Source organism: Coregonus lavaretus, assembly GCF_964263955.1.
Source record: "Coregonus lavaretus genome assembly, chromosome: 18".
Taxonomy (NCBI): Eukaryota; Metazoa; Chordata; class Actinopteri; order Salmoniformes; family Salmonidae; genus Coregonus; species Coregonus lavaretus.
Genome location: NC_140005.1, coordinates 41669237 through 41681453, shown reverse-complemented (window position 1 = coordinate 41681453; position 12217 = coordinate 41669237). Strand labels below are relative to the sequence as shown.

Genomic DNA, 12217 nt, shown 5'->3' with positions numbered 1-12217 from the left:
CCTTCAAGTGCATTTCCTTATTCGCAGCCCCCTGAGTCCTCTCTGATAGATACAAGAGACAAACAAATGTGTGAGAGCAAGAGAGAGTAATTGAGTGTGTCAGTCTCAGTGTGTGTGTGTGTGAGAGATTTGAGAGTGTGTGCGTATACAAGTGTGTGAGACTGTTTGCGTTTATACAACAATGTATGCGTGTTTATATGAGTGTGCATGTAAGCTTTTGACTGTGTGTGTGTGTGTGTGTGTGTGTGTGTATGCATTTGTATGCCGTGTGTGCACTTGCGTCTCTCTACGTCGCTCAGATCCAATACTCGGGTACTTTGATTACAAAAACAAATTAATCTTTATTCAGACGGGAGTGCCATCGTCGTAAATCTCTCCCAAACACAAACATTGTATTTACAGTCCTGTAATCGGCAGGAACAAGAGGAGCGCTGGCCAATCCCCTCTGGAGCAGCAGCCCTGGGTCCTGTTCATCAGGCACCAAATGGACTGAAACAGGGAGGGACTACCTGAACATGTCAAATAAGAAGCACTTGTTTTCATGTTCCATTGCAAAGCGTTTTACTACTTTGTGCACTAATGAATTTGACCCTGTTCACCGGGGCTTTATAATACACTATACAGGCGCAGCTAGGGCCGTCCTGGAGCCCTGCCTGATTAAAAATCCAATCTTATTACTACCAGGGGTAATATTCAATTTGGATGCAACCTACCCCTTCATCCCTTCTCTTCTCTCTATCTCTCTCACTCCCCCTCTCTCTCGCTCTTTCTCAGGTGAAAGTGCATTTGGGAGAGTGGGGAATGATTGGACGGGACCTGCTTAATGGGGTTTAGAGAGAGAGAGAAAGGAGAGGGAAAATAGGGAGAGAGAGCTGGCTGGGTCACTGGTTCTCTGTCAAAGTAGCAGAGGTGGGCCAGAAGCACGTCAACAGTGGGCTCCAAAATGCCTCCTGCACAAGTTGTTCCATAGTTTCCCTCACTGTGGATCCAAGCCTGCTTTTTCTTAGATGTTGGCCAGAACGAAGCTGTCCAGTCCAGGGAAGAGAGAGGGAGGAGAGACGAAGGGAGTGTCCACTCTCAGTTAGCTGTTGGCCTGTCCATAGCTGATGACACACTCAAAGTCTCTGAAGCTCACATGGCCGTCACTATCCTGATCTGCCAGCCTGTAAGAGAGACAAATAACACAGTTAAAGGAGAAAAGGAGAGGAGAGGGGAAGGGAAGAGATGGGAGAGGAGATGAGGGGAGAAAAGAGGAGGACAGAAGGAGGGGAGGAGAGAAGAGAACAGAAGAGAGGAGAAGAAGCATACATCTCTGTGGTAAGAAGCAGCCAGTTGTCCACAGCTGGTTTGTATTATCTATCCCTGGAGAGCACAGCTAGTCGGCCACGGTACAGCCAAGCTCTGGCACACTGGCTCCTAGCACCACAGGCTGCCAGTGCTTTACAATGGCTCTATTACTCTGTTCTATATCCATACAATAGCAGTTCTACAAACATATTGAAACACACACGCACAGTACACACACACACACACACAACTGCATGAGCACCAACACACACAAACATACACACGCTATCACACTAGAGGATGAGTCACTCCACTCCAGAGCCAGTGTATGAAGAAGTCGCCACAGCAAATTGAATCATGTCAATGGAGAAATTACAGTACAATGGACCTGACTCTCTATTTCTCTTTCTTCCCATCTCTCACCCCCTCCCTGGCTCTCTCTCTCCTCCACATCTCTCTGCCACACACACCTTCTCTCCCTCTCTGTCTGTGTGATCTCCCCATTCCTTGGCTGTGCAGAGTGTGCGTGTAAACACATCAGCTCTGTGGAGATGAGGATCAACAGGGAGGAGAATTAGAGCAACATTACATAGCCAGCCAGTGGAAAATCACACTTCCTCCTCCTTCCCGTGTCTCCTCGTCTCGGCCTACTAACCAGCGCTCTAACGGGGGCTCTAAATGAGAGCACTGTGAGGATCCAATTAGGGATCTATTTTCAGGGGGTCTATCTGTATTGTAGAAGAAGGTTAGATAGTGTGAGACCCCCATTCACAGCCCATGTATCGCTCCTCCGCACCCTCCCACCACCAGGGATGTAGTGGAGGGTAAACAAACAAAACCCTGTCCTCCATTTACATTTTTACATTTTATTCATTTAGCAGACGCTCTTATCCAGAGCCACTTACAGTTAGTGAGTGCATACATTTTCATACTGGCCCCCCGTAGGAAACGAACCCACCACCCTGGCGTTGCAAGCGCCATGCTCTACCAACTCCACCGCACCTGCTGGATCATCTTCTGAAATACCTCTTTACCTGGTGGCCCTACTGTACACCTGCAACAACTACTCTGCTACTACAGGGTTTCCCAAACTCGGTCCTGGGGACCCCAGGGGGTGCACATTTAGCTTTTCCCCCTAGCACTACACTACACAGAGGATTAGTGAAGAGTTCATTAGTTTAATCCGCTGTGTAGAGCTAGGGCAGAAAACTAAACGTGCACCACTTGGGGTCTCCAGGAACCAAGTTTTTGGAAACGCTGCGATACTACACCTCACTTCACCCACTCATTTCCCTCAAGCCCTCTAATCTCTGCTAAGAGTGTCTAGAACTGTCTACTATGGTTTAGTAAAGACTATCTGAATCCGTGTAGGAGAGCAAGAAAGATGATAAGAAAAAGTGACAAAGAGCGAGAGAGCGAGAGAAGGAAAGAGAGAAAGCGATATGGAAAGACAGCAAGAGAGAGAGATTGAGATGGAAAGAGAAGAGGCAGGGAGGGAAAGAGAATACCAAAAAGGGGACAGACAAAGATGATGAGTGAGCCTGAGTAACAACACTAAGAGCCCACTTTATGTAGCATTAGATGGAAGACGAGAGAGGATCATGACTTAATGCCTGCGTGCTGCTTGTGTGTGTGTGGGTATGAGTGTGTGTGTATGAGTGTGGGTATGAGTGTGTTAGTGTCAATGAATCAAACCACTTATACAGCGAGACTTGAACTGACAGAAGCTACGACCATAATCAAGAACGTACCATTAGGACGTGATTAGTGTGTGTATAATCAGACATTTGGAGTGGCGAGTGTGTGTTTACGTGTGTATGTGTGTGTTGACAGTCTAATTAAGGCCTGACACTGACCGTTCTTGTAACCGTGTTGTGGCGACAGCTATGAAATTACCATTACTGCTCAGGCTGTCATACACAGAGACTGATAGTGGGTCAGCGAGAGGGGATGGAAAGAGAAGGGAGGAGAGAGAGAGGGCTGGATGGAGAGGGGGAAACAGGGAGAGTTGGAAGGATAGAGAGAGAGAGAGCGAGAGAGAGGCGGGGGGGGGGTGGAGAGATAAATGTGGTGAAAGAGTGGGATGGGGAGGGAGAGTTGGAGAGAGTGAGAGAAAGAGGTGTGAAACTCAACTCCTAGAGGGCAACAGAGTCTGCTGCTTTTCATACTCTCCTTTTAATTAGTGTTGTAGTACTGAGAAACCAGGGGTGTGAACTCCCTAGCCAATCAGTGACATTAAGTGATCAACTAAGTGCCAGAGGGAGAGGAGAGAGGAGACCCACCTGACAGACACTGTAGCGTAGCTCCTGGAGGACATCAGCTTGATACTATCCCTGCTCTAAGTGGTATGAACCTGGGCCTGTGGGCCGGGCTGAATATGTCTCACTCACTCACTGCAGTCAGCCTCCACAAGGGGGGAAAGACAGCAACTCCCAGGGGCCAGTGGGGCATTAATCACAGTATAGTCATTGCTCTAAAACAGGGATGGGCAACTCCAGTCGTCGGGGCCGGAGTGGTGTCACACTTTTCCCACATCCCTAGCAAACACAGCAGATCAAACTAATTGCATTTTAAACTAAAGATCGTGATTAGTTGATTATTGGAGTCAGGTGTGTTAGCTGGGGCTGGGGCAAACATGTGACACCAGTCATGTCCCCGGGGAGTGGAGTTGCCTATCCCTGCTCTAAAGACACACACTGATCATGCACACAAAGCACATACACCATGTGTGTAAAAAGAGAGCATGTCAAAAAAAACATAGCTTAAACTCTGTCAATGTTGAATAGAGCGGCTCCAGTGGTCCAACACTGACTACAAAGGAAAAATAGAGCGAAAGATAGACTGCTCAGCAGTTGACTGTTCATTCAGTCCATTACAACTGGTTACACCAGATGGATCCATTCATACCTAATTACATTATCAGTGTGTGGCAGCTGTGTGTGTGTGTGTGGAACCCCAATCGGGATATTGATGCCTCTCATGAGAGCATCTGCCCCAGTTTCCGTCTGTGCATCACAACACACACAAGCATGCACGCACACACACAGTCTTATGGCATGCAGGAGCCCAGGGTTCGAACCAAGTCAGTCAGTCAATCACATATACAGGTAACTGCCAAAATAAAGGAAAAACACCTAAATAAAGTGTCTTAATAGGGCCGTGGGCCACCATGAGCTGCCAGAACAGCTTCAATGCACCTTGGCATATATTCTACAAGTGTCTGGAACTCTATTGGAGGGATGTGACACCATTCTTCCATGATTTGGTGTTTTGTTGCTGGTGGTGGAAAATGCTGCCTCAGGCGTGTTCAAATGGGTTGAGATCTGGTGACTGAGACACAAACACACACACACACACACACACACACACACACACACACACACACACACACACACACACACACACACACACACACACACACACACACACACACACACACACACACACACACACACACCCTTTAAACCCCTATGTTCAGTGTTCAGGGTTAAAGCAACAAAAAAATCCAATGACCAGAACTTATGTCGAACTCAGAACGATTGTCTGGGGCCAAGTTAACCTAACCTTTCATGTAAAAAAGTCATGACCATCATGCTTTTAGGGAAAGAGGATAATTGTTTACATTTTGCATAATAAACTGCTAGTTTGACCAATTCCAGTCCCCTTGCTCAGGGGGTCCGGGGTCCTCCCTGGGATAATTTTTATGCAGAAGGACTGAAAAGCTCAGTTCTGGTGACCTTTTAAAAAGGACATTCTACTCCAAAATGTATGAAAATAAAATGACGCTATCACCATCGAAAACAAGAGTCTCCAACCATGTTCCTGGAGAGCTACCATCCTGTAGGTTTTCGCTCCAACCCCAGTTGTAACTAACCTGGTTCAGATAATCAACCAGCAAATTATGTATAATCAGGTGTGGTAGATTAGAGTTGGTGTGAAAACCTACAGGATGGTAGATTTCTAGGAACAGGGTTGGAGAGCCCTGATCTAAAATATAATTTCCACCTCCAGAAATGAGCCCAATAACATATTGATAAAACTTATATTAAAAGTATTATTATATATTTTTATTTTTCAACCCTACCAACCCTCCCCTGCAGTTACCCAATTGGATCTGCATTTATCATATTGGACAAAACATCCTGATTGTTATTAATTATTAATTATTAATGGGGGGGTTCTACAATATAACAAAGTATATCATTGCCCTTTTAAGACGCCATTGCCCCCTTTGGGTGGTCCTCTGTAGCTCAATTGGTAGAGCATGGCGCTTGTAATGCCAGGGTAGTGGGTTCGATCCCCGGGACCACCAATACGTAAACATTTATGCACACATGACTGTAAGTCACTTTGGATAAAAGCATCTGCTAAATGGCATATTATTATTATTATTATTATTATTTAAGAGCTCTATTGCGCAGCTGCCCATAAACCATGCTTGGAACTCCGGTTGTAAATGCATTTTTAAAACAATGCCACACGCACAATTGTAGGAGAGGCCTTCTTAACAAAGGCCAAAACTGCTTTCCAAAAGTGTTTTGCCTAGATTGCATTAAGAATTGTTGCGCATTGGAAAGTTACAACCTGAATGGTAAAGTATATGCTTTCAATTACACTGAACAAAAATATAAACGCAACATGTAAAGTGTTGATCCCATGAGCTGAAATAAAAGATCCCAGAAATGTGTGACTCGTTTCAGGAAACTAGGCGTATGTCGCGCGTCACTACTTCACAGGAGAGGCATTTGAACGTAAACATTTATCATTTATCAAAATGTGTTTTTGGCAGAAATGCCTTCTGGAACATGTGAACTTTCATGTGCCTTAATAACAAACTTGTATGCCATCTGTAAATACGAATAAATAAATAAAATTACGAACCTAGTTGGTTTAGCCACGGAAAAAGACAGGAAACTTCCCGCTAGCCATGTTTGGCTGAGATAATGGATGGGCTGGACATGCCAAAAGATACGTTTGGATTGGTCTGGCATGTAGTACGCTTGTCTATAACATTCTTTTACATTTTTTTTTACATTTTAGTCATTTTAGCAGACGCTCTTATCCAGAGCGACTTACAGTTAGTGAGTGCATACATTATTTTTTTATATATATATATATATATATATTTATTTTTTTACTGGCCCCCCCGTGAGCTGCTCAGTATGTGTAGTTAATCCTTTCTAACGCAGCTTTTTTTTTTTAAGATATCACAAAGAACTGCAAAAACACCTGTCTCCGGATTACATCTTCAAACTAAGGGCAACCATGGCATCCGTGACAGAGAGGGAGAAGCATTCATCCATGGGTAAGAGAGTCTAGCTAGCTACATTTTCAGATATTATACGTTTCTAATTTTGTCAGAAAGTCAAATTCATTGCAAGTTTAGCGTACTGTTAGATAGCTATCTAACGTTAGCTGGCTGGCTGGCTCGCTAGCTAACGTTACGTGTATGATCTATGTAGTAATATTATTCGTATCTCAGAGCCATTTGCATTGCTAGTTATAGCCTAATGTTAGCTAGCTAGCTAACATTGAACCTAGTTGGTTAGCTTTAGCTACCTGTAGATTCATGCTGGATAGTAACGTTATGAGTTGGGATTATGGTTCATTGTAAACAAAAGACTCCACTATGCAAGTAACCATTTCACTGTACCGTTTATACCTTATGTATCCTGTGCATGTGACAAATAAACATTGATTTTAATTGATATAGTGTGTGTTTACCAGAGACGGTAATGTGACAAACAACATGACCTGCATCAAAGTCAAATTGTGGCTATATCCAGGAAAGCCAACGTTCCAAAAGCTGGGCCTAAAATAGTGTATAAGAGATCATACAAAAGATTTTGCTATGACTTTCATGTGGATGATGTTAAAAATATTTGTTGGTCTGATGTGATTAATAAGGAGCATCCAGACACTGCATTTGATGAATTTATGAAATTGCTTCTTCCAATTATTGATAAACATGCACATGTTAAGAAACTGACTGCTAGAACTGTTAAGGCTCCATGGATTGATGCGGAATTGAAAAACTGTATGGTTGAAAGAGATGGGGCAAAAGGAGTGGCTAATAAGTCTGGCTGCACATCTGACTGGCTGACTTACTGCAAATTGAGAAATTATGTGACTAAACTCAACAAAAAGAAGCAGAAACTGTATTATGAAGCCACGATCAATGATATAAAGAATGATGGAAAAAAAACTTGAGTACTTTAAATGAAATTCTGGGCAGAAAGACAAATACAACTCCATCTTTCATCGAATCAGATGGCTTATTCATAACAAAACCATTTGATGTTGCCAATTATTTTAATGATTATTTAATTGGCAAAGTGGGCAAACTTAGGCAGGAAATGCCAACAACGAACAGTGAGCCATCATACTCATGCATAAAAAAATTATGAAAGAAAAGCATTGCAAGTTTGAATTTTGTAAAGTTAGTGTGGGAGAGGTGGGGAAATTATTTTTATCAATCAACAATGACAACCCTCCTGGCATTGACAGCTACTGAGGATGGTAGCTGACTCTATAGCCACTCATATCTGTCATATCTTTAATCTGAGCCTAGAGGAAAGTCTTTGTCCTCAGGCCTGGAGGGAAGCCAAAGTCATTCTGCTACCCAAGAGTGGTAAAGCGGCCTTTACTGGTTCTAACAGCAGACCTATCAGCTTACTTGGAAAAAATGGTGTTTGACCAAATACAATGCTACTTGTCGCGAACTCTGATGCGGATGTGGTGTGAATCAAATGCAGGACACAGGAGCTATGTCAAACCAGACTTTACTTGCATAAACCAAAATAACAAAACGGGTCTAACCAACCCGGAGGCGAACAATACGCCACAGTGCGTAAAACACTCCAAAACCGACTGCGCACAAAACAACAGTGCGACGGTACAAAATGAGCGACTGGCAAACAGCACTGCACCAAACGACAGGTGAAAACAATTACACACAACACCTGACAAACTAATGGAACATATAAAGGGTACATAATCATACTAACAGGGAACAGGTGTACAACAACTAGACAAAACCAAACGAACATCGAAACATACAACGGTGGCAGCTAGTACTCCGGGGACGACGACCGCCGAAGCCTGCCCGAGCAAGGAGGAGCAGCAGCCTCGGCCGAAACCGTGACAGTACCCCCCCCCTTGACGCGCGGCTCCAGCCGTGCGCCGACCCCGGCCTCGGGGACGACCAGGAGGACGCGGAGCCGGGCGCGCGGGGTGCCCCCGGTGGAACTCCGACAGGAGAGACGGGTCTAGGATGTCCCTCCGCGGCACCCAGCACCGTTCCTCCGGGCCGTACCCCTCCCACTCCACGAGATACTGGAGACCCCCCATCCGACGTCTCGAGTCCAAGATGGACCGAACGGTGTACGCCGGAGCCCCCTCGATGTCCAGTGGGGGCGGAGGAGTCTCTCCTATCTCACCTTCCTGGAGTGGACCAGCTACCATCGGCCTGAGAAGAGACACATGGAACGAGGGGTTAATATTCTTATACTCAATAGGCAGTTGTAACCTATAACACACCTCGTTCAATCTTCTCAGGACTTTAAAAGGCCCCACAAACCGCCGACCCAGCTTCCGGCAGGGCAGGCGGAGGGGCAGGTTTCTGGTCGAGAGCCAGACTCGATCTCCAGGTGCGTACAACGGCCCCTCACTGCGGTGGAGATCGGCGCTCGCCTTGTGTCGACGAATGGCCCGCTGCAGATGGACGTGTGCAGCGTTCCACGTCTCCTCCGAGCGCCTCACCCACTCATCCACCGCAGGGGCCTCGATCTGGCTCTGCTGCCATGGTGCCAGAACCGGCTGGTACCCTAACACACATTGGAAAGGGGTTAGGTTGGTGGAGGAGTGGCGGAGAGAGTTTTGGGCCATCTCTGCCCAGGGAATGTACCTAGCCCACTCCTCCGGCCGGTCCTGGCAATACGACCTCAGAAACCTACCCACATCCTGGTTCACTCGTTCTACCTGCCCATTGCTCTCCGGGTGGTACCCCGAGGTAAGGCTCACCGAGACCCCCAAACGCTCCATGAACGCTCTCCAGACTCGGGAGGTGAACTGGGGGCCTCGATCAGACACTATATCCTCGGGTACCCCGTAATGCCGGAAGACGTGGGTAAATAGTGCCTCAGCGGTCTGTAGGGCAGTAGGAAGACCCGACATAGGGAGGAGACGACAGGCCTTAGAGAACCGGTCCACAACGACCAGGATGGTGGTATTCCCCTGAGAGGGGGGAAGGTCTGTCACAAAATCCACCGAGAGGTGGGACCATGGTCGTTGTGGAACGGGCAGGGGTTGTAACTTACCCCTGGGCAAGTGTCTGGGCGCCTTACACTGGGCGCACACCGAGCAGGAGGAGACATAAACCCTCACATCCCTGACTAACGTTGGCCACCAGTACTTAGTGCTAAGACAGTGCACTGTCCGGCCAATACCCGGATGTCCAGAGGAGGGTGACGTGTGAGCCCAGTAAATGAGTCGATCCCGAACCTCGAGCGGAACGTACGTCCGACCCACCGGACACTGTGGAGGGCTAGGGTCGGCACGCAACGCCCGCTCGATTTCAGCATCGACCTCCCACACAACCGGTGCCACTAGACAAGACGCCGGTAGTATGGGAGTAGGCTTAACGGACCTCTCCTCTGTGTCATACCGCCGGGACAGAGCGTCTGCCTTACTGTTCTGGGACCCAGGGATGTACGTGATCTTAAATACGAACCTGGCTAGAAACATGTTCCACCGAGCCTGGCGAGGGTTCAGTCTCCTAGCTGCCCGGATGTACTCCAGGTTCTGATGGTCAGTCAAAATGAGGAAAGGGTGTTGAGCCCCCTCAAGCCAATGCCTCCACACCTTAAGGGCCTGTACCACAGCTAACAGCTCCCTGTCCCCGACGTCATAATTTCGCTCCGCCGGGCTGAGCTTTTTAGAGTAGAAAGCACAGGGGCGGAGTTTAGGTGGCGTGCCGGACCGTTGAGAGAGAACGGCCCCTATACCGGCCTCAGACGCGTCCACCTCAACCTGAAAGGGTAAGGCGGGATCCGGATGCGCCAGCACCGGAGCCGAAGTAAACAGGTCCTTCAGTTTCCCAAAAGCCCTGTCCGCCTCAGCTGACCACTGCAGGCGCACCGGACCACCCTTCAGAAGGGACGTTATGGGAGCTGCCACCTGTCCAAAACCCTGGATAAACCTCCGGTAGTAATTCGCAAAGCCCAAGAACTGCTGCACCTCTTTAACAGTGGTTGGGGTTTGCCAATTACGCACGGCTGACACACGGTCCACCTCCATCTTCACCCCTGACGCGGACAACCGATAACCCAAAAAGGAGATCGACTCCTGAAAAAACTGACATTTCTCTGCCTTGACATACAGGTCGTGCTCCAACAGCCTCCTCAATACACGACGCACCAGGGCTACATGCTCGGCTCGGGTAGAAGAGTACACTAGAATGTCATCAATGTACACGACCACCCCTTTCCCCTGCATATCCCGGAAGATCTCATCCACGAAGGATTGGAAGACTGACGGAGCATTCATCAACCCGTATGGCATGACGAGATACTCGTAATGACCCGAAGTTGTACTAAATGCTGTTTTCCATTCGTCGCCCTCCCTAATGCGCACCAAGTTATACGCGCTCCTGAGATCCAGTTTTGTGAAAAACCGCGCTCCGTGCAAAGACTCCGTCAGGGTCGCAATCAGAGGGAGTGGATAACTGTACTTCACAGAAATCTGATTGATACCACGGTAATCAATGCACGGGCGCAACCCTCCATCTTTTTTCTTCACAAAAAAGAAGCTCGAGGACGCAGGGGAAGTGGAGGGCCGTATGTATCCCTGTCTCAAGGATTCTGCTATGTAAGTCTCCATAGCCTTTCTCTCCTCTTGAGACAAGGGATACACGTGGCTCCGTGGGAGCGCTGCTCCTGCCTGGAGGTCTATCGCACAATCCCCCTGTCTGTGAGGAGGCAGCTGCGTCGCCCTCGCTTTACTGAACACAAGTGCCAAATCCCCATATTCAGGTGGAATGTGCAATGCGGGCACTTGGTTTGGACTTTCCACCGAGGTCGCCCCCCACGGAAACACCCAGACATCGCCCCTCACACTGAGCAGACCACTCCTTGAGAGCTCTCTGTTGCCACGAAATGGCAGGGTTATGGGTACTTAACCAGGGAATTCCCAACACCACCGGGTACGCAGGGGAGTCGATCAGATATAGCTGAATAGTCTCCTCATGACCCCCCTGCGTACACATCCTAAGTGGTGCTGTGACTTCCCTAATCAACCCAGACCCCAACGGGCGGCTATCTAAAGCATGAACGGGAAAAGGATCGTCAACAGGCAGGAGGGGAATCCCTAAATCTAAACAAAACTTCCGATCAACAAAATTCCCAGCTGCGCCTGAATCTACTAGCGCCTTATGCTGGGAATGAGGTGCAACCTGTGGAAAACTAACAGGTATACAAAAGTGCACAACAGAGAGCTCTGGGTAAGTGGGGCGTCTACTCACCTGGGACCAGTTGTCCCCTCCTCCTGGAGACCCTCCCCAGCACCTGGCCGCAGTGTGCCCTCCACGGCCGCAATTGGTGCAGGGGACAGCCCTCCTCGGGCTCCTTCTCCTCCTCTCTCTAGCGCCAGCACCCCCGAGCTCCATAGGGCTCGGCTCGGAGGTGCTGGAGGACGGAATGGACGGACCCCACTCGGGACGTCCACGGGTGGCCAGCAGGGTGTCCAGACGGATGGACATGTCGACCAACTGGTCGAAGGTGAAATTGGTGTCCCTGCAGGCCAACTCACGCTGAACGTCCTCCCGTAGGCTACATCGAAAATGATCAATGAGGGCCCGTTCATTCCACCCTGCATCTGCCGCTAGAGTCCGGAACTCCAGTGCGAACGCCTGTGCGCTCCTCCTCCCCTGTCG

The 12217-nt window shown here is 48.2% G+C and overlaps 1 protein-coding gene across 1 annotated transcript in view; it reads right to left on the bottom strand.

Moving 5' to 3' along the window:
* Positions 1-936: 936 nt before the first annotated feature.
* The window catches only part of efcab11 (EF-hand calcium binding domain 11), a gene marked incomplete at its 5' end in the record, with an annotated part of 91413 nt that continues 80132 nt past the window's right edge, over positions 937-12217 (bottom strand). Inside the window, one exon of the mRNA XM_084181923.1 lies at positions 937-1163. Coding sequence (XP_084038049.1) covers positions 1082-1163 — 82 coding nt within the window. The 3' untranslated portion in view covers positions 937-1081. The remainder of the gene's footprint in view (positions 1164-12217) is intronic.